Consider the following 22,971-nt stretch of genomic DNA (forward strand, 5'->3'; position numbering starts at 1 on the left):
TTGTTTTGTGGGTTTTTTTGTTTTGCTTTGGGTTTCTCTTTTTCTCCCATTGATCTATATGCTGTGAGGTCTACATATGGCATGGAAGAAGGGATACAACAGAAATTAACTGAGACCTGGAATGCTTTCAAAAATAGAAGTTAAAGAGAAACCCCTAAAATCAAATTTTTATTCATTGCCGTCTAAGTAAGAGAGGTGTCCTGACTTTTTTTAGTTCTTGTCCCACAGGTAGCCCTAAAAATTTGACTGAAGAAAATACAAGCTAGCTAACAGTTGTTTCCCAACAATTGTGATATAAATAAAAAAATACTCCAATGTTCTCTCATATAACCTCAAATTGTACTTTATTTACAGACTTTTTCTTCAGTTACCAAGTACAAGAATATATTACAGCTGTATCAAATGTTGGAGCCAACCTTAACAAAAGTGATTGAGACCTAAAAATAGTACTACTTAGAAGTAAATTTCGCATCTTGTATATGAAAGTGTAGCTTTCCTTAATGTCAGAATAGATCAGTCTTACTGTTTTGGATACACTTGTTCCAATAATATTGGAACAGTAGGTTAAGAACTGTTTATTTGGAAAGCCTGTGCAGATTGTGACTATTCAGTCCTTCATAAGTTATAGAAATTAAAACATTTTGAGAAATGTTAGTGTTCCAAATACTGTTTAGGAAAAACTAGTATTGTGAGCTAACTGTATGCGAAAGTGACCTTTATGTGAAAATCTGATGACTAACAAGCTAAATAAAACTCCTTGTTATTCTTAAGTTCTAGTGTAAAGAGCCAAATGTAGACGTGCTTTCTCATGCCTGTCTCAAGGCTGTGCCCCCTGTCAACTATTTTCCTTTGAATGAGTCAAATGGGGATGCAGAAAACTTTGGGAACTATTTACATGGGAGCAAGTAGGAGCTCAGGATAAAAAGTTAGGACCCTTGCTCTTTTAGCATCTTTTTCATTCTTAAGTTTTTCTTTGAAATATGTTGTTCTTTGAGGCAATTACAGCTTCTGCTGTAAAGCTGGTTGTTAAGAAGCTCTGCTTCTTGATGAGGTAATACCTATTTTTAGAAGGAATCGAAGTGGTTCCAAAAGACAAATTTATTCCTAATACCTGGGTGTATCCTTTATAAGGGTTTTATTTATCCTTTTGCGTTACTTGGCCAGTTTTGTGTGAGTTTGAGACTTCCCCATATTCTAGAGCAATTTGGTTTGATTTTCAGACCCTAGATATTGGCAGGATGTCCAGATCTAAGCTGCCTGGTAACTGAAGAATTCTAGGGACATCTCTTCTACTAGGCAGTTTATGGGCATCTCCTGTTTTTGATATGGGAATGTTTCAGGTTTGACAAAAGAATCAAATAGATATTTTACCTAAAGTAACATAAGGATGACTGGAAGCTAAAAGGAACACGCCCGTTATTGGTGTGTGAGTGGATATGTGAATTGGGGATGGGAACTTGGCAAAAAAACCTGTATGTTTCTGGGGAGTTCCTTTCACAGCCAGTAGCAGAGCATGATTAGGTTGTTGTCGCACTTGTATCTGTCACTCCTCTGGCCAGTCAGATTGGTGCCAGGGGACCAAAAGCTTCAGGCAGAGTGGTTTTTGTCTTTCTCACCAGTAGAGTTGCTAATTTCTTTTAGAATATAGGAAAAACAGGTTGAAAAGGTACTATAAAGGGAAGCACTTCTGTTCTTACAGATCACTGATCAGATGATATGTAGCACCTTGAACTACCCGCATAAACAAACTTGACCACAGTATGCACTCTGCTTGAAATAATCTTGATGAGTCATCAGAAGTGGTAGATCAATATGCCTTACAATCCTTTTAAAAGTACCAGGAAGGAACACAATTTTTTCCTGCAAGCTGTAGCTGTAATTGCTCTGCTTAATAAGTTATTGAGTTTTTATCAAAACATGAGTACCGCTCTGCTTTTTAGGTTCTTAGGTTGTTGTTCATCTGTACTTCAGATGCTTTTTGATCTTTAGGGCTTATGTGGATGTCATTAAACATCTGAAAATAAAATATTTTTACTTATGTTACTAGTGGTGTTAGGTATTTGTTGGGAAGCGATGGAAATAACTGAGGTTACTACTTATTGTGATGTTCTCGGTAAATGCGTAATTCTAATAATGTTTCAACTGCACAGGATATAAAACTTAGCAAGTTTTGCTGATCTCTGCTAGACATATGTTGAAGTAGAGTCTTGACTTACTGGTGAATGCTAGGTAGAAATATTACAAAATGTAAACAATTAGGCTGATTTATTTTTTTATATGTATAATGTTGCTTAAGTATTCTGTCATGTGCTTAACTTTAGTAGATGGGGGGAATAGAAGAGAGTGTTAAGAAAAGAACTTGAGAAAGCTAACATGTTGTTCTACCACAGTTTTAAATAAGGCTATTTCTTTTGCAGATGCTCTAAAAGAATATTTTTAGTTGAAGGAAACATCAGAGAGGTCATTGCCTGGCTGCTGGGTTAAACGTTCCCTTTTCTTAGACATGCAGAGCTCACAGCATGGTTGCTGGGGGAGGGGGAACGGACGACATCCAAAATCACCGTTTGTTTTCTTGGTTGTTAGTTTGGGTGTGTTGTGTGTGTATAGTTTTCGTAGACTTGTTGATCAGGAATTTTTAAAAGGTCAGCTAATGACAGTGGATTTCAGAAACACTGTTGAGGGGTAAATTTAGAAATGGTTCTTGGCTATTTTAGTATTATTTGTATGAATCTCACATGTTTGGGCTCTGAACTTCTACCTGTTCCCTCTATCAGTGGTAAGAGCAGCAGCTAGGAAATCAGTGGTATTTGCATGCTGACCATGTTAAATGTCTTCTCTATTTGGAGGGATGAGGTGGGAGGGACCAAAACACAATCACTTGACTTTCCAGGCTGTTCTGGTTTTAGATTGTCCTTGCTATCAGGAGGTCAGTTACTGGGCAGGTTTTTCCTAAACTGGTTGTTTTTTTCTTAAGCCAAGTTCTGGGATGTATGGTTAGGGAGACTGGCAGCTCTAGCTGTCATCATGATGACTTAATTGTACTTAAAGCATGGCAAACTGGCAACCGATGCTGGCATGCAGAGACCTGAGGAGCTAGCAGTGCTGAACTTGTCTTAGAGGAACCACTAAAAAAAAAAAAAAAGGGAATTACCATTTACTGGTAGATAGGGAACATTTTTTACATGGTAATACTGCTTTTGTCATAGGAGCTGAACAGAGTAAGAAAAAATACCTCAGAGCTATGGTGAGTAAGTGGTTTTACAGAACTCTAAAGATGGGGAGAGTGGTCTTTATTTTGACTAGAGCAATGTTAGTTCCTTAGAGCTGAACTGCATTCTTTTCTCTGTGTAGAAAATGCTGTTATAAAACATATGCATTTACTGTTTTGGTTTTTTTAAATCTAATGAGATTTTACTGAATTGATGAATGTAGCCTTAAATAGATCCTGTGCAGTTATAAGTCTTGCTATTTGTTCCTGTTTTAAAAAAAATTATCTAAAAAGATTTAATTTTTTTAAAGTAGCTGCAGAACAAATACAAATTCATTTGTGGCCTATTCTACATATAGGGTACCATAACTAAGAATCTAATCCAGAGGTATATTTCTCAGTTCTCTGAACTTTCAGACGTTACTTAGTGGGTGTTACAGTAGCTATATAATCATGGTTTTTACTTGGTTGAAATACTCATTTAGATCCAAAAAAATTTAATGGAACTATCAATTGAGTAGATTTTCTAGATGAATCTAAATGACTTTATGCCTTACCAAACCAAAATCTGTGATGCCCTTCTGTTCTTTGTTCTGTCACCTGAATTTACAAGATGATCTCATCTGTATGGACAACCCATATTACTAAGTGTTTTAATGCTATCGTCAAAAACGGGATATTTTGCATGGAATGCCCCTATGCAGTAAAATTCAGTGTTGCTGCAAACATGGATTAGCCTTAGTTCTGACAACTGATAAAACAAGTGCTGTCATGGTCATGCATGTCTCTGGATCTTGTCCTTTTTAAAAAAACATAAATCCTAAACTGGTTCTAGTTCTTAAACTAGTAGCAGACTTACCAAGTTACTCAGTAGGAATGGGCTTGAATTATTTCACAGTGACCATCTACCTTTACTTTGCCTTTTGACTTTATATGTAAGTAGACTTGGATGGAACTTAAATACTTTAAAATGCTTTTTCTAAGGATAAGATTTTGTTCACTGTCACATTACTACTTCTGAAGGTCCATCTGTTTTGTTTTTCAGGTGATTCAGCTCTAGAGGAAAGATTTGTCTTCACAATTTCCTTTGAAAGCACAATGGCCACGTTTTAGAGTTTTACAGAAATCAGAAATCATCTAGGAACAAGAACATTGGACTTTGAGGAATAACAGAGTTCAGAGAGCCCAGAAATTGGTCACTGATAAACCTGACTTCATCATACAGCTTGGAAATGAATACCATTGAGACAGCAAAGCTTGAAGAGCATATGGAGGGTCAGACGAATGACACTTCTAATGGCTACTCACGACCTACTCTCTCAGTCAGTGAAGAGAACAAAAATGGCACCAACAAACCAAAGGGCTTGTCTAATGGCTTGCGGAAAACAGCAAAGAAGTATCCTGATTACATCCAGATTTCTATGCCTGCTGAAGCTAGGAACAAATTTCCTCTGGAGTGGTGGAAAACAGGCATTGCTTTTGTCTACGCTCTCTTCAACTTGATTCTAACAACTGTCATGATCACTGTGGTCCATGAGAGAGTACCTCCAAAGGAGCTGAGCCCTCCCTTGCCTGACAAATTTTTTGATTACATTGATCGTGTGCAATGGGCTTTTTCTGTATCAGAAATAAATGGAATGATACTACTTGGATTATGGATATGCCAGTGGTTGTTTCTTAGATACAAGTAAGTTAGCAATATTTCTGCTTTGTTTTCAGAATGCTGTTTTTCATTGTTTGTGCTGGTTAGAAGGAATCTTATGTTAAAATCCCTAACAACATAGAAGAGGGCTGACAGGAAAGTGACAAAGGGGTGGTGACTTGTTTACAAAATGTTCTAGATATTGAAACACAGGTTTCCTGATTATTGAATAATGTTTAATTCTGAATCTCTGACCCCTATGTTGTACTAGTCAAACTTAAATTTGAGATTGGGCCTTTCAAAATTTACTGACATAAGGATGTTTAGAGGAAGTGATGATGTAAAAAAAATCTCTTCCAAATATGAGGAAGAACCCACTGTCCTCTACAACTAACCTGGAAACCTCTTCCTGTGTCTGCATTTCCTTAAACTATACATATGTAAGTCAAGAATATGGTTATATGGGACTGTGAAGAGACTATTACTGAGTTGAGGAAAACTGATCCTGACTGCACATTTAAGTTAGACTGGGGGCACATTAAATAGGTGGGAGCTCTGTGCTATTAAGAGCTAGCAAGACTAAAACCTGAAGAAGGATGTTTTAGTATTTGATTTAGAAAAGAGCTGGGGATAGAAGTGCTATTTCATTCATGTCTAATAAAGCTAGAGCTACATAAGTGTTATATGTGTATTCTGCATCTAAACTTTGTATTCAATCTTTTCCCCCCTTCCCTTACTTTCAGATCAATAGTGGGACGCAGGTTCTTTTTTATAATAGGAACTTTGTATCTGTACCGCTGTATTACTATGTACGTTACCACCTTACCTGTGCCTGGGATGCATTTTCAGTGTGCACCAAAGGTAAGAGTCTTTGCTCCCGAATTCTTGCCCTAGTCTCTGATTGAGTCTTTCTGATTCCTTAGAGCAAATGGAAAGTAATGTTTCAGGTATTATTAAATAACACAAATTACTATTAGTGGATGTCTTCAGAAACACAGGTAATGATAAATCAAAACCTGTGTGATACAGAAAGAGCCTCAAGTTGTTGCAGCTAAGATGCTTTTATGAGAGTACCTATGTTGACATAGCACTGCTAGTCTGACCCTCGAGCTAATCACTCTAACCCACAGTTATATGCTTTGTCTTGTTTCTCACACTGTTTGGTCAAGAGCTATTGCGATACCTGAAGTCAACTGCTTGTCTCTGCTTCCAACCTGCAAAATGTATAGAAATGTAACTTAAAACAAGTTCAGCTGCTTAAATAAGCTGATACATATAGAAACATGGATGTGCTAATATTTTTACAAAAATATTTTAAAAACTTTATGGCACTGTAGTTAAGTGGTGACACAAAGGAATTGTTATTGCCATTTTAGGTTACTAATAGAAAGATGTAGACTTATGATTGACTTGTAACAAATTGTGTTATGTTGGCTGTGATGAAAGAATAGTATTGCCAGTTTACTGGGGGGATAAAATTGTCACCTCTTGAGCAGGATCTCATCAGTCTTGCGGTACAGCATCATGTCTGTTCTCTTTCGTGGTGAAACAACTTAGGCACATAGCAGATGAATTATTTCTCCCGTGAATCAGTATCTGTTTGAAAACTTTTATATACCACTATTGTAAAGACATAATTGTTTTGTTCTAATAGCTTGGAGGGGTTGTCTTTGTGTAGTAGACTGTATTGAGGAGTGAGAAGAGGTAAGCAAGGGAAAACTTAAATGTCTCTACTGAAAGTGCATTTTGCTAGCATTAAACCAGGATGAATTACTTGAACCCTGGGAAAAAACTTGATAGTGCCTCTGGATTTTGGTGGTGTTTTGTTTTGTTTTTTTTTTTGGTCTTATGTGAATACTTTTAGGGTTATGCAAAACTCAGTAATCCTTTTTTTTTTTCTGGAGTTAGTTTTTAAACAGCTAGGTGAAACTGAGTTTTCCTAGTATCTGTGAAAAATCAAAAGCTGATCTTAATGCATGTATAAAAACCATACATCCTCTAAATATTAGTAAGTCCTCCCTGAGTTTGTAACCAAATCTAAAATTAAGCCAGTTTGAGGTTTTTGCTCTGTGGAAACATTGTTCAGCTTTGAACAGAATGACAGAAGTAGCATGCAAGGTTGTAGCTGTTTTGAATGAGTTTTATCCATTCTGTGGACTGCTGTCATGGGACCTGACTTTACAAATTCTTAGTGTTTACTTTTTCAGTATGTTCTGCGTATCATTCTCATACAAGGCATATTTCAAAATAGCCTGGGAAAGCATAGGTAGAATGCTAGTGTTAGCAAACTAAGCTTTATCATCTGTCATCTGTGATATGCATGCTTATTTGTTTAAGAATATGTGAAAGAAAGATAAAGAAAATGAAGATAATTATATCCTTTTCTCTCTATCTCCCTGACTTTACATTTATTTAACAAGAAGTTTACTGAGGTCGTGGTGTATCTTAACCTTTCCTTTTTGCATTTGTTTCTGGTGTTCTAGTTGAATGGAGATTCTCAGGCGAAGGTTCAGAGAATCCTGCGACTGATTTCTGGTGGTGGTCTATCCATAACTGGATCACACATCCTGTGTGGAGACTTCCTGTTTAGTGGACACACTGTAGTATTAACGCTGGTCTACCTGTTCATCAAAGAGTGTAAGTGTGTTTCAATGCTTTTGTTCAGGTTCTTCTGGGAAAACATGTGATAACATGAATGTAAGACTACTGTCCTCCAGAAGTTGCTTGTCAGTTGTACACAGACTGTATGTGTATGGGTTTGAAATACAAATATTGATTTTGACTGGAAATGGAACATGGGTGTAGTAAAATCATGGGTTAAGGCTGGAGGGGCCTACTGGAGATCCTCTAGCCCAACCTCCTCATTCAAGCAGGATCATCTAGACTGCATTGCAGAGGATTGCATCCAGACAGTTCTTGAGTATCTTGAATATGGAGAGAGACTCCACAATCTCTCTGGGCAGCCTGTTCCTGTGCACAGTCACCTGTGTACTGGTGAAGTACAGAATGAAGTTCTCTGCATTCAGGGGAAACTTCCTGTGCATCAATTTCTGCCTGTTGCCTCCTGTGCTATTGCTTGGCACCACCAAGAGCAGCCTGACTCCATCTTCTTGACACCTTCCCTTCAGATACTTACAGGCATTCATTCAGGCTCCCTCTCAAATTTCTATTCTTCAATCTAAACAGGCCCCTCTCCCCCAGTTTTCCCTCCTAAGAGAAATATTCCAGTATCCCAGTCATCCTCATAGCCTTCCACTGGACTTGCTCCACATCTGTCTTGTACTGGGGAGCCCAGAACTCCAGATGCAGCCTCACTAGGGCAAGTAAAGGGTCAGGATCACCTCCCTTGACCTGCTGGCAATGCTTTTCCTAATGTACCTCAGGGTATCCCCTGCCCTTCTTGGCTACAAGGCCACGCTGCTGGTTCATGGACAACTTGTCCACCTGGACTCCCAGGTACTTCTCTGCAGAGCTTTCCAGCAGGTTGGCCCCAAACCTGTACTGGTGCACCAGGTTTCTCCTTCCCAGGTGCAGGAACCTGCACTGGTCTTTGCTGAATTTCAGAAGGCTCTGTTCTGCCCATTCCCGATTGGTGAGATCCTTCTGAAAGGCTGTTCAGCCTGGGGTATCAACCTCTCCTCCCAGCTTTGTATCCTCAGCAGACTTGCTGAGGATGCACTCTATCCCTTCATCCAAGTTATTGATGAGTAAGTTGAATAATACCAGGCCCAGTATCAACCCTTGGGTTGAATTAGACTCTACCAGTGGTAAAAACCCTCTGAACCCTGCCATTCAGCCAGTTCTCAATGCATTTCACTGTCTACTTGTCCAGCCTTGCCTGTGAGAACATCATGGGAGACAGTGTCAGAATGCTTGCTGTAGTCCATGCGGACAGCATCCAATGCGCTCCTCTTATCTGTCCAGACTGTTGTCCCATTGTAAAAGGCAATCATGGTTAAGCATGATTTCCCTGTGGTGAATCCATGCTGACTACTCCTGATCACCTTCTTGTCTTCCACGTGTGTAATGATGGCCTCAGGGAAGAGCTGTTTCATCACCTTTCCAGGGGTTGAGATGAGGCTGACTAAACGTTGTATGGGCTTTAATGAAGGGCTTAATGTGGTTAAACATGTTAACTCTATATAAAGTATTTACTGGCTGATTAAAGCAAGAGATTTTTTTCATTGATGGACAGGTTATTCAAATTTTGGATAAGACATATTGTAGTTAATTATGCACACTGTGCAGGTTAGCTGATCTATGTTAGACTTTAAGGAATTTTGTGGCTTGAACACAACACTGCTGGACACTTACACTACCTTTGGAAGCAAAGTTACTTTTCTCAGCCGTGCTGTACATTAGTTACTGCAAACAGTGAAAAGTTGGTTCATGCTCCTTGGATGTCTTCTACTAGAGTCTCCTGCATAATGCTTCTTGTAGTTAAGAATTTGGCAAGCTCACAGAAGATAGTTATGATTTCCCCCTTTGCTTTACATTGCTATGGGGCATGGGAAGAAAATCTCTGGTGCTGCACACACAACAGCCACTGAAGTGTTGGAGAACTGAGCACCAGCTTCTAAATCTGGTTAAGCTGTGCTTCTGTCTTGAGAACTTGGCTGCTCCTGAATGTGTAGTGGGGAGTTCCCTTTTCAGTTCACATGTTTGGAATTGGATTCTTCTCTCCTACTGTTGTATTCTGAACTATGCAAATGCTATCTTGGCTTGCAGGAACATAGTTCTCACTGAAACAAAAATAAGACCAGCTAGCATTAGTTGGATGCCTTCCTTTTATTAAAATGCTTAGGGAATGAGGTGTTGTAGTGCTACATTCTACCTTAACTATAAACCTCAATATAAAAAGGCCTGTTTAATATGATAAACTTTGAATCTGCAGATGTGAGACATTCTTCTTTGAACAGTGATTTAAGATGCTGATTACAGTCTGATTTTTAGGCCTAGATGTTTCTTGTGAAGTGAACGTTACGGGGGGAATGGCATATGTAACTCACCAACATTGCCAGAACAGTATTAGGAAAGTAGCCTAATAATAGATTTATTGTTTACCTTGTTTTGTGTATGTTATATTGCATCTTAATTGTGTTTGCATATTTATTTTTAGTACCAGGAAAGATGCAGTCAACCCAATAGTTCCTGGACTAGTTTTATTCCTATACTTGTATCGTAAGAGGTTGGAGAAATTGTATCATAAAAATTCTTGTAATAAGCCCTTTGACTACTGCCTAAATGTTAGGCATATATTTCAGGGGAGTTGTGCTCTACAAATGAGAAATGCATAGATTTCCTTTTTCTGCCTCCCATGCAATTAGCAAAATGCTATCTGAACAAGGGCATAAGGCCTTTAATTGTCCTGAATTAGAGGCTGCTTATGGTGTTCTTTTCTGCTCTTTTGGTAACAGGTCTTCAGTGTAAGATGCATTCTGAGGATTTTAGTATTTCTCACTTAATGGAGTTTTTGCTCTATTCTTCCTTTCATTCTCTGCCACTTTTTCCACTTACTCCTCTGCAGTTCACTTTTTTTACCAGAATAGCTACATTTTAGCTTTGATATCTGTCTTGCTCTGTGGTATTTCAATCAATTTTTTGAGATTTACTTGGCTTCTTATCTTCCTTTTTTTAATTATTATTATCTTGCACAGGCCTTTCAAACTACTATTGAGTAAGCTTGTTGAGATCAGTAACTTTTCTGCTTGTATTGTGTGAAAAGTCAAGGCTGACCATTGCCCCACAAGGCAAGGGGTGCCAGAACCTCCCACTGTGGGTGAAATGAAGCCAGTTAGTCTGCCAGAAGTTATGAATGGTCATTGGGACACCCGAGGCATTTTTCAATGGGCAAAGAAGGTCAGGGGAACTCATCTGCTGAAGTGGCTTAAATGTGTTTTGAAGAACAGCTTCACTCCCATTTGTTAAATCTTTCATTAAAGGGTATAAATTCACATACTGTCCTTCCCTGTACAGAGTATTCTGTTTCACACAATTGAGGCTTCATGCGAAGTATTAAAAACCTAAGAATTAAAATAAGTGTCTTTTCCCGTTTAATCTGCTCAGGTTGTATCAATCCTAGGCACTTGAGTTTACTTGAGCATAGACTGTAAGAAGAGTATAAAATAACCAAAGTGGATGTTTTGCCTCAATTCTGTCTATTCCTCTGCAATCCATATCCTAGAAATGACTTACTTAATTTGAGTAGAAAATGGGTGGTGCTGTATAACTGCAGGCTCATCTTGGCATCCTTTTACAAAGTAAGAACACACCTCAGTAAGCATATATAATTCTGGAGTCTTTGTTTTCTGTGTCAAAGCAGGAGTTTTGTACCAGTGTGATAGGAGTTATGTTGTCAAATTTAATAACCTTAAATAATTTTTCTTTTTCCCTTCCTTTTGTGGATTGCTATAATAATGAATGTCTTTTTTGGTGTGTTTTTTTTCCCCATCACCTCCTTGTTTCACAGATTCACCACGTCATTTCTGGTGGTATCACTTAATCTGCTGGCTAATGAGTGCTGCTGGTATCATTTGTATCCTTGTTGCTCATGAACACTATACCGTAGATGTCATCATTGCTTACTATATCACCACACGACTCTTTTGGTGGTACCACTCAATGGCTAATGAAAAGGTCAGTGGCAAATACCTTTAGAACCAATGTATAACCTGCACTTGTTAAGATTGCCCAAAGGTCTAAGGTTTTAATTACTAAATAAAAATAGAGGTTCCATATTGAAGTTTAATGGGCAAGGATTTTCACTGTACTGTTTAAATAATTTGTCTTTAAAGTATATTTTTGAACTTTGAGGTTTATTGCTGTAGTTGGTTTACAAAGTAGCCCTTTTTTGTCTCAGCCTGTGAATAATCAGTAGTTCAGTAATAAAATGTGGCCAACTGAAATTACCTAGACCATCCTAAAATTCTAGTGACAGTTCTTCTGTAAATGTCATTAAAAGTATATTGTTCAGAAGGTATCTGCTGCAGTTGTTTAAACACCACTTTCAAGTAAAAGCATAGCTCTCAAGCCAGTTTAATCCAATTTTCAACTATTAGTCATCAATGGAAACATGACATGCCTGGAAGCACGTTCAGAAAGACTTGGGTGCTTTGTATCCCCAAATTCTGTACAACAACAAAGCATCCCTTTGTGTTAAAGATGCTCATTTTGTCGTATGCATTTGGACTGTGATCTATGCATTATCTCGGTTCTGTGTTTTCTAGGCTAAATGCTCATTGTCTTTGCAGAAATGCATTTCTGTAGTTGTCTTGACTCAATAGAATTGATTATAATGCCTTAAACTGACTGTCTGTTTCCTTTTCTTCTTTATCTGCTTGTGCCAATACAGACTTTAAAGGTTTCTTCGCAGACGAATTTCCTCTCTCGAGCATGGTGGTATCCAATATTTTATTTCTTTGAGAAGAATGTGCAAGGCTCTGTTCCTTGCAGCTTTTCCTGGCCGATATCTTGGCCTCCCAGCTGCTTCAAATCTTCATGCAAAAAGTATTCACGGGTTCAGAAGACAGGAGAGGACAATGAAAAATCTACCTGAAGAAATGAAGAAAAGCATCTGCTCTGTGGTTTTTCTTGTTTTCTTTTGTTTTGTTTTTTACCAAAACATTAATGCTGTAACCAAAGTTCTTAAGAGGACTATACTGTAACTGAAGAAGTGGACCAAGCTTCTGTGCTATTGATTGAAGAGACAATTATAGACACATATTGCCATTTCAGATGTTTTCCTATCATCAGGCTGTACAGACCTACTCTACTCCTCAGTGCTAATGAAATGCACCAGTGATGGGATATTTTTATTAAAGAAAAAAAATGGAGCAGGACTTTGCTTTACTAACAAGATAGAGGTGCCAAAGACTACAGTAACACTTTCATTACTAACTACCACTCATCCACAGAAGCACCCAAAAGTCTCATCTTCAGAGTTCTGGAGTGCATAAGGGCAAAAACATGCTCAATTGTAAAGGCACGATATTGGCGTATCGAGGTATATAAAAAAAAAATAACACAATTGTGGGAAGTGGTTTGTTGCATTATTCTTGCTAATGAAGGTAAGGCCTCTGCATGACTGGTACAGCTGGAAGTGAGTGTGACTTTTTTTTTTTACACACTGTGGGTATGAATATCATATGACCCTAAAATATTGCTTCCACTATTAACTCCCATATATTCTACTATATACCAATTTTTACATTTTTATTAGTAATTTTATATTTAAACTGTTGTGCTACCTGATGACTTTGCTAATTAGCTGCTAACATCAGAGCTCAAAGAGCCTAAAATTTTATTTTTAATAAGGGACACAGTTTCAAAGTCTAAATCTTTAATTACAGTTGGCCTTGTGTATATAGCTTTACAGTGCCTGTCAGTGTATGTACATGCATATACACACAAAAGCACACACTAAACAAAGTTATTTACTGGGAAGAGTGATCATAGAGTTCTTGATGCAGGCAAAAGTCCCACAGCTCTCACCTGCTTGAGCAATGCAAGGCCAGGTCCAAAATGAGGTTACATTTAAAATTTAATTTTGAATTTTAGTAGCTATCTCTTGCTGAAGCTATGTAGCGAGTTTGTATGGGAACCATAGTTCTGCATTGAATTTTTTTTTTTTTTACCTGTTGGCACATGTCTGTGTGACTTGACTTTGAAAGAAAAACCCACCAAACAAAACAGTGCCAAGGTAAATCCCTACAACAGCAGCATTTCTTCAGTTATTACCCAAACCCATTCCATATTAAAATACGCTGTTGTAGGACTCACATGTAGCTTCCTTTTTTCCCAGGGTTTCAGTCCAATTAAAATGTCTACTTAAACAAGTTGGCTGAGGAAGTGGGAAATTACCACGGGGTAAACATGTAACAAAACCACAAATTAACAGCTACTGGGTTCTTGTTGGTTTATGTTTTGTATTGTTGGGAAAGCAAAGCAGAAAATTAGCATACCATGTTTAACCATTTTTATTCTGGATTAATTTCTGCAGCTAACTCAATATTGTTTTCCAATTTTCAGTGAAACTTGATGCAAAAATAAAACTGCACCAAGTGTTGAGGTGATACTAATATAAAGGAAATGCTGCTTAATTTTAAGAATGTCTTGAATTGACTGACAAGTGTGAACACAATTTAAATTATGACAACTTCCTTTTAAAAAGTCCAGTTAAAGTTATAAAATGATTTTTTTTCCAGCTAAGGGGATCATTGCTCTTGTTGTACTTGAGTATTTTTGTGCATTATCAAAATAATACAATAAACAATGTTCCTTACATCCTTGGTAAAACTTAGCTAAGAAAGAAGTTCTGCTGATGTTTGGTTTTATTTTAAATGAGCTTAGTAGACTCTGATAACATGTCCCTGAAGTTGTGTGTATACGGGCATAACTATGATTCCATTTGCTTGCTCCTAACAGACTTTGAACAGCTAAACCAGTATGGAAACACTCATGAGTCCTTTTTCTCGATCACATAAAGAAGTCTGTTCAGTGTCAGTCAGTAGATCTCCCAAGATACTTATTATATCAGTACTACTTCATAGAGCATAATTTTTTAAAGATGAAATCTAAGCTTTGTGATATCAGAAATATGGTCATGTTAAGCCACTTGTAGTAATACTGTCTTCTGTGATTTATGAATGGATTTCATTGTTGGTAACCATACCTTGAAAACACGATGAGAAGCCTTACAGGAGGAGCTTAAACAGTGGTTTTCATCTGGGCTGAAAAATAAATACTTAGATAGTCTAGACAGCTAATTGCATAACCACCACCATGGGATTTCTGTAATGTATCTTCTAAGTAGACTTCATGCAAGATGAGGTGTTTGGGTTTTTTTTATACTTATTCCGATTTCTGGAAGGTAAAAATGTGAAAGTGATGCAATATAACCAAGTAAAGACTCTGCTTTTGTGGGGCCACGTGAGCTTTCATTATACTGCTGAATTTGGTAGAAACTTCTATTGTAATACAAAAGGAAAGTTTAATTAGTAACTCTAGCTTAAAATACTTGATTCTTGTTCTGGCTCAGCCCCTTGGTAAGTGCTTAGTATTTCTCCATTGTATCCAAGCCCTTAAAAGTGGGTGGATGGGTGTGTATGCATTTAGTTAGCAGAAATCACCAGTTCTCTACTCTCTCAGTAGCTTTTAATTGCTTTTGCAAACTTGGATGGTATAGTTGTATTTGAAGATTCTTCAGGCCTATATGTAAGGTGATGAAACGGGGTAAGTAATTGTATATGCTGATTCTTACCGCTGTAGTAGTTTATCCAATACAAACCACAACTGCTACGTGAAAATTACTCATTTTAAGATCTTGGTGATCATTGTATATTAGTACCATGAAACTGAAAATACAGTTTCATCCAAAGAGGAAAAAAGATTGCAGTAGGTAAAAAGAACAGGAGAAACTTGAACTTAAGCCTACAATCAAATTATTAGTGCATTATTTGGACTGTATATATGTCCAGTGTTTTGCAGTATGTCACTACTTATTTTTTCCTAGTTACAATATTTCTTAGAGGTGTCACATGAGCTGCACCTATGCTGTGACTATAACATGCTCTTTCTCTCTACTGAAGGGCATTTATATGTTGAACTTTCCAGACGCTTCAAAAAAACCCCAAAACCAACAACTAAACTCTACACCTGTACACTTGGCATATCAGTATGACTTAGTTGCTGATGGTGCTTTGTGTTTATGGAACAAGCTTTGTTAAATGCCTAATCTAAATTTAAACTTGGATGTAACAGGTTAACTTGTGGATTTAAAGAAATATGCTGCTAAGTAGTCATGCTATAGATGCTTCATTTTAATGCCAGAAAAGATTAACATATACTTGAAACCACTGTAAATAGACGTGCTTTTTTTCTAGTACGTGCTTAGCACTCCCATGTGGTCATAAGTGGTACTATATATTAGTCATCCTTCATTGCAGTTTTCTTGGAAAGATCGCTACAGGTGAGGTAGTAGCAAAAATAGTTGTGCTAAATGTTGCTATGAACTCTGCATTTGCTTCCCTCCTTAAAAAAAAAAAGGGGGCAAGAGAAGGAAACTAAAAAAAAAAAAATCAAGACTGTATATGCTAAGATGCATTAGCTTCATGTAATAGAGAAATAAAGCTCAGTAACAGAGACAGAACTGGGAAGTCTTGTAAGATATGAGAGAGCAATCTCTTAATTGGATTATTGCAAATCCACTTACCAGTGTCTTAAATCGGAATCTGTTCGAGGTGTTGCTTTTTCCCATCATTAGTATCTGGCTAGACAGTTTATTGTAAGTTGTTTGGTACTGACCCTAATTCTTTCTCATTTCGGAAGGTGTTAAGTATGATTTACGGTTCTAGAAACAGATCCATAAACAGCAGTGCAAAGTGAAGCTTTCCCATTTAATTTAAATGAACTTTTCCATAGCTCTTTGTTTTGTTTTTGTTGTTGTTTTTTTTTTTTTGAAACTTGTAAACCTTGAATCTTAAAGATTCATGGGGTAATTTTGAAAACGTGTCCAATCTATCAGATGCACTGAAACAGTTTTTCCTTACTAGCAGACTTAGCCGCTATAAAGCTCCATTGTCACCTTGATATTTTTACAATACCCATGTTTTGGACTTACCAAGAACTCTTCTATGAACACACAAAATTAGAGTGATACTGTAAGGTTGGACACTTCTGAATTGAAGTGCTCTATACAAGGCACGGTTAAGTCAACGTCTTAAATTCAGTTATTGAGGAAAGGGATCTTAAAAATAAATAGTTCTGTTGGGCTCCACTCAAATGAGTGTTGCTGCTTAAGTGCACATGAGAAAAATATCCTAGCATGCCACTGAAGTAACTTTGCTTGTAAGTAAGCCTTCATATGCTACTTTATTATGCTTCCCAGTGTCCAAAAAGAAGTGTATTGAAACAGGACAAAGGCTTTTGTTCTAGTATTTACAAGAAAAAGGAAGACAGATGAAAACACAGAAATAGATGATCATATAATGCTTTTTACATGAAATTGAGCTAAAACTACAACGGATTTCTAAGTAATGTAGAAATAATTGCTTTTTTGTGTAAAAATAGCTTCTAAAACAAGAACAAAGTGCTGCAATGCTTAAAACATAGAGAAGCTTTTTCTAGTTGGCTAAAGTTTCCATGGATTTAACCATATGATTAAGTCTTATTAACCTAGAAAGTAGCACACGAGAATGTCAGGCTAGATGCAGATAGCTTGTGTACTGTAGGGACACGTTCTAGTTCTGAACTTGTCTTTCCTAACAAAACATTTAGAATGCCTGAATGATGTTTTAAGATGGAGTAACAATACGGAGCAGTCTCTAACATGTATCTAAAATACTGGTGTTGCAGATTCCTTCTCTCCTAATGCAAATTGGTGATTAAAAACTCAGGAAGGTTTGAATTGTTTTCAGTTAAAATGCTTTCATTACAAAGGACTTGGAGTTTAGCAAATAGCAGTTTGTTTTCTGTGGCTCTCTGCTGTGAACTAACCTTTGAGGTGCAAACTAGGTAGGAGAAAGGAAAGCAGCTCTTGCTGGAAGGAGCAGTGTGTGACTTTTGAACTGAAATTATATTGACTGTATGCTACATGCAGTCTTATCTGTACTATAGTTGAAAAAAGATGCTGTATTATACTATTATATTTAGTGTTCACACTTCTCAAATTATTCTGTAGCGGTTGGCCCAGTCCTTCCCCTAGATGAGGAGTGAGTGTTTTTTGTCCTTTGCTTGCTGTATGGTTAAACACAACTGGGTTTAGTTCTGGTAAATATCAATGGAAAAAAATGTAGATCCATTGTATACAGTGCCTAAGATGTTTTTAAGGAGTCTATGCATGGGTTTCTTCTAGGAGAAATACTCTTCTTTCAAGCTGTGCCTATATAATAATGTAAGCTCTTGCATTTGCCGTCAGCATAGCAAGGTTTGTAGGAGTGTTTGTGACACTGCAAAGAATTACTACAGAAAAATCTCATTTGTGCCAGTTGAGATGAGTTTTCACAGAGTAACTTTGAAATATATTTGACTTTTGGGGTGGTTGGGGGTTTTTAATTTGGTTTGGTGTTTTTGTTTGGGTTGTTTTTTTAATTAAAAGAAGAAGCAGTCAGAAAGGAGTCTGAAGTGAAAGCATCTTGAGCAGTTGGGCACCCAGGCACCGTGCAGGCACGTGTGTGCGGAGAGGGGCCCCTGTGGCATGGGCAGTATTGGATTCAGTACCCAGAGGCTTCTCTGGGAGGGTAAACTAGGTCGTACTTATATAGTAGGCCGTGAGACATCTTTGCTTGTCATTTTGAGCTCCTTAAAGACTGAGAGCACAGTGCTGAAGGTGGCAATAGCTAAAAAGTGTAGTGAAGGCCTCTTAGAAATCAGACAAGTATGGAAGGGGCTGAAAAGGCAGATGTCCATAAAACCAGTCATTGGAGAGCTGTGTTCTAATTCAAGGGAGCAGGAAACTTGGAGTTCAAGCACGTGAGTTGCGTTCAAAATGAGTGGGTTTGTTTGCTTTTTAAATGACTGTGTTTTTTTTCATTAGAGATGACAGGAGTGCTGAGAATATCAAGAGGAAATTTATCTCCCTGCTTGCTTTGACCTCTCTCATTGAAATGTTTGTGGATGAACAATATTACTGAACTCCAACCCCTCTTACATTTTGAGTAACTTGTTATCAGTGCTTTATTTCTGTAAAAACTGGGTTTGCATTCCCCTTTTTTCATGATTTGTTGCCACTCAAAGTGCTGCTTACACTTAAGTCTGTGCTGATTTGGGCTCTTGTCTCACTATGTCTGCCTCTTCTAAATGACTCAACATAGAAGAGTAGGATTTACATTTGAGAAGACTCCATAATTAACCCTAAAGCCAAAAGACCATTCTTGTCAGACACATCTTTGCACCATTTGAGACTCGAAACTATTTTTAAGTACAAAACTTAACATGCTAGGACATGCTTTTTTATTTTTTTTCCCGTCAGGAATCAGTTCTCCCTCTTAAAATGTTCAGTATGTTTGCTTGTGTTTGTTTTCCTGATTCAGGAGAAAACGTGTGAGATGTGAAAAAGATGAGTTCTGGCAGCTTCATGAGGTCAGGGTAATATCAAGGAACTTGAAAGTAAAAGCAGAAATAATGGTGTGATGGCTGATGTTCTCGTGCTTTCCATGTGACTTTGAGAACTGCAAAAGGCTTCTGTAAAAACACTGCAGGACCTCGCTTTTAACTGCAACATATTTTCATACTCGTTGGCTGACAGCTTTTCTTGCCTGATTTCACCTAGGTTGAATCTGTAGCTCTGCACATAGGTTGGAGCTATATATCCAGTCTTGGAAAAATTAGGCAAGAAAAGCTGTTGGCTGCTGAGGAACCCTACCTGGTAATACAGGAATGCTGTAATGCATGCACAGTGAGCTAATAAATGGCAGGGTTTTATGGCTTTAGGGTCCAGTTCTGCAAAAACTGTGCAGTATAATGCTATGATAACAAATGATAATAAAGACCTTTTGTGCTGTGGTTTCCACTAATGTTTGCAAACTGGGCCTCAATTTTACATAAATTGCTCATAATTAGCAAGAGCAAGAGTTGACTTTTATCTATCAAAATTTTCAGGATGACACTTTATAGCTGATGTCAGCTATTTTGGTTAGGTAACTGAGTGTTGTGGTTTGCTGTATATGTGCAAGAGCGAGCTAGGGCTATGATTTGTAAGATGTTGCAATCTGTTCACTGTATAAAAAAAGAAGAAACTAAAAAAACAAACAAACAAAAAAGACAAAAAAAAAAAAACACACACCAAAAAACCGCCTATTGCACTAGCTGTACTTAAAAAAAGCAATAACATGAGCATCTTTTAGCTTTTCTCTCCAAAGGTGCTGTCATGATCATTTGCATTGTTGGCCATGAATTTGGTAAAAACATGTTAAAGAAGTTGTCTTATGTGGTTTAGTTGGCACATACAAGTAGAAATTTTTTGTGTACTAACAAATGCAATACTTTGTTGGACTATTTACATGACCACCTGTATCTTTAAAAATCAGAAACCTACATCCACTTATGGTGCTAAAGATCTCAAATATTATTAAGAGCTGGTATTCTCTTCTTACCCCTGAACACTAAGGAAAGCTATTTTGACACCTTTTCAATAAAGCAAAATTTCTCTACATTTTGAGCCTGTTCCAAATGCTTTTAATATAAATGACCCTTTTCTATTTCTATTTTATATAAAGCTGCAATAAAAGGAAGTATTTTAATGCAGGAAAACATTAGAAGTGTATATATTGATCTAAACTACATGTCCAAGTCTAAATTTTCATACATTCTTAAAATAGCTAATCTTTTGAAACTCTGTCTAAAATACAGAAGTGTTGGCAGGATTAAGGCACAAGCTAGTAGTTTAAAGAAAAATTATTCTCTGGCTTCATCATCATTGTTGAAGCCTCAGAGACAGAGAGGGTATGAAATGCACAAAACTGTAGCAGGAGAACACCAATTATGCAGTGTAGATCTACCTTTTGCTGAAACTTCTAAAAAACAAACTTGTGAAGGAACATGACCATGTAATGATATCTAAAGAATTGACTTGAAATTTGATGTAATTATCAAGACTGTTCATAGTAGGACGTTATAAAAACCCATGAGAGGACCTTGAACTAGATAAGATTGTGAAACAGCAGTGTAATTTTCTAGCTTTGTTTAAAAGCTTCACAAGCAACATTCTCTTAAGATGAAAAACTCTTGTGCCTTCTGTTGCAGAAATTATTGTTCTCTTCCTCCCCGCCTTTGGTTGTGATTTTTTTTGTATATAATGGAGGACAGTGTACTTCCAGATCTTTTCAAGAGGCATGTTTGGGCAGCAGTACCTACACTTTCTATCCATGGAGAATACCAGGACTCTAGTTCTTTTTAAAGGCCCCTTACATGTCAACTTGCCATTGTAAAAGTATCTGCCTGTGACACGTGGCAATCCTAGTAGTTAGCTCTGAAATAAATATGCTCTTATTTGATAGGGACACATGAACATGCAGAGTGGGTGCCGTGTCCAGGTACACCTTGGTGAGTGAGCAGGGTGCAGCCTGGAACACTGCAGCACATTCCTCTGCTCTACATTAGTTGTGCTCTGAGGTTTTGGTCTCTAAACTGTTCTCTTTCATATACTGGAATAAGTTCTCTTGAATCACTTGCACCTTGTATTTCAAGGAATATGGGCTTGTCTAAGATCGAAGAATATTCCATGGCTAAAGTAACTTAACTCAAAGCAGACACCCACCATCTAGGAGAAAATTAGGGCGGGCTGGGGTTTTTTTTTGAGTGAAGAGGGATAATCTAGTAACAATAGTCTGGATTGTATCTTGCTGCTTGTCCCAGTGCTTGCTTTAATAGTAGGACACTTGGAAGAGCCAAAGATAGAACAAAGTCATCCATAACAGTCCTAAGCCACATTGAAAGTTAACTTGCCTATCTCTTAATTACTAGATGCTTCAGAGAAAAAGGGTTTTTGTTTTTTAGTTAAAAAAAAAGTGCAATATTTACAGAAATATAAAGAGATAAATGGCTGCAGGTTTGAATGCCCTGCAAAAAACAAAGCCTTTGCAACCATGTGACATGCACTTGACTGAGAGAGTTTTTTTAGCCTTAGCGTCTGCTGTGTTACAGAAACATGTTTCAGTGCACTAGTCTAACTCAGAGATTTCAGATTTTTTTCAATATTCTTTTGACGAGGAGAGTATTTTTTATGAATAAAGTGCCTGTGGAAATAAAAATCCAAAAGTTGCCTGCAAATGTAAATAAAGCATATAGAACCACAGCCCATACTTGAAGAGAATGGGTGCTAACTCAGTAACTGTGGAGAACAGCTGCTGAGCAGTTGTAAGTGGTGATAGGATTCAAAGTTTGAGAAAAGAATATTATGTTTGAGAGTTTACTGTGTTAATTAAACTTTTACTGTTTTTGCTTGGGCCTTAACTCTTTAACTTAGTTATCTTTAAAGAAAAATTAGTTCCTTTGAACTATTCTATTTCAAATGTTTAATGACAGTCTTTGGTGGGGATTTTTGTTTGTTTGTTACATGGGTTTTTTTTTTTACCTGTTAAAGTCACCAAATGCTTTGATTACTCAGTTTGAGGTAAAAGAGTTTGAAGAATGTCTTTAAGTGCAGAATTCAAGGGAGGGTGGGTTTTATTACACTGATACTAGAACTGAGAAGGGATGATTTCCATGGGAAGCATGATAGTGCTAAAACTTGTATATGTAGTTATTTGGGGTATGCAGAATATTAGTACTTATGTATTATTTTGCTGTTAATTTTATGTTCTATAAAGAGGCTATTTGGTACTAATTTAAATTGAAAAAATTGATTTTAATGTTGCAACAGCTGTTATTTTAACTTGAAACATCAATTTATGTACTGATATACTAGAGCAAAATTTACATTTGATCAGTAACTTCATTTAAAAATATGAAAGTAATCTCATTTTTATCAAAATTAATGTGGAATTTAATCTCTGGGCAAGCTTGAATTGCTCATATGCCACTGAAACCAATCTTCAATTGCATACAGAAGGAAAGCAGGCTCTTTTTTTTTTTTTTTTTAATCTAGTATAACTTCTTGAGTAGACTTAAGAGGGAAATGAGACTAGATTACTCCTCTGTAAAGAAAACAGGCAAAACCAGTAATGTGTTTCAGCTGTGCTGAATAGTTTAGCTTCTTATTTTCACACTGTAGAATTTAAACTTTTCTTGAGACTCACATTTAAGATGTCTTTAGTTCAGCTAAATTTTCACCTGTTCTTTTTATATTTTTTCTAATAGTTGCATTTTATTGGTGTACGTTGTAATTAACCACTGAATTTCTGCCAAACATAAACAAAAAAAAGCTGCATTCTGTTCTAAGTTAAATCTGTGTTCTTAGTTTTTTTTATTTTGTTTAATCTGTGGCTAGTAAAATGTCCATTTGCTGTTTAGATTAAAGAGACAGTTGCCTTAATTGCTTGGAGGAAAGCTTACCTTGACCATTTGAAGCTTTATGTATTTCTAAAATTCCTGTAACTTCTGTAAAATTGCAATAAAACCTTTTTAATACAGTTCAGCCACTATTTTATGAGCCCCTTGTCACTATCTTTACGGAATGCTCAACTAT

The 22,971-nt window shown here is 37.0% G+C and overlaps 1 protein-coding gene across 4 annotated transcripts in view; it reads left to right on the top strand.

Moving 5' to 3' along the window:
• SGMS2 (sphingomyelin synthase 2) overlaps nt 1-15,925 on the top strand; it is a 36,182-nt gene extending 20,257 nt beyond the window's left edge. For 3 of the 4 annotated variants that reach the window (XM_027884719.1, XM_027884715.1, XM_027884716.1), the window contains exons 2-6: nt 4,254-4,895; nt 5,594-5,711; nt 7,334-7,487; nt 11,320-11,486; nt 12,202-15,925. In XM_027884719.1, the coding sequence (XP_027740520.1) occupies nt 4,441-4,895; nt 5,594-5,711; nt 7,334-7,487; nt 11,320-11,486; nt 12,202-12,405 (1,098 nt within the window). In that variant the 5' untranslated portion in view covers nt 4,254-4,440 and the 3' untranslated portion in view covers nt 12,406-15,925. Of the gene's footprint in view, nt 1-59; nt 187-4,253; nt 4,896-5,593; nt 5,712-7,333; nt 7,488-11,319; nt 11,487-12,201 lie in introns of those variants that run through there. The other variant, XM_027884718.1, reaches the window with a different exon arrangement.
• The last annotated feature ends 7,046 nt before the right edge of the window (nt 15,926-22,971 follow it).

The sequence above is a fragment of the Empidonax traillii genome, unplaced genomic scaffold (genome assembly GCF_003031625.1).
Source record: "Empidonax traillii isolate 1590-97213 ecotype Southwest subspecies unplaced genomic scaffold, ASM303162v1 scaffold154:size1206225, whole genome shotgun sequence".
NCBI lineage: Eukaryota > Metazoa > Chordata > Aves > Passeriformes > Tyrannidae > Empidonax > Empidonax traillii.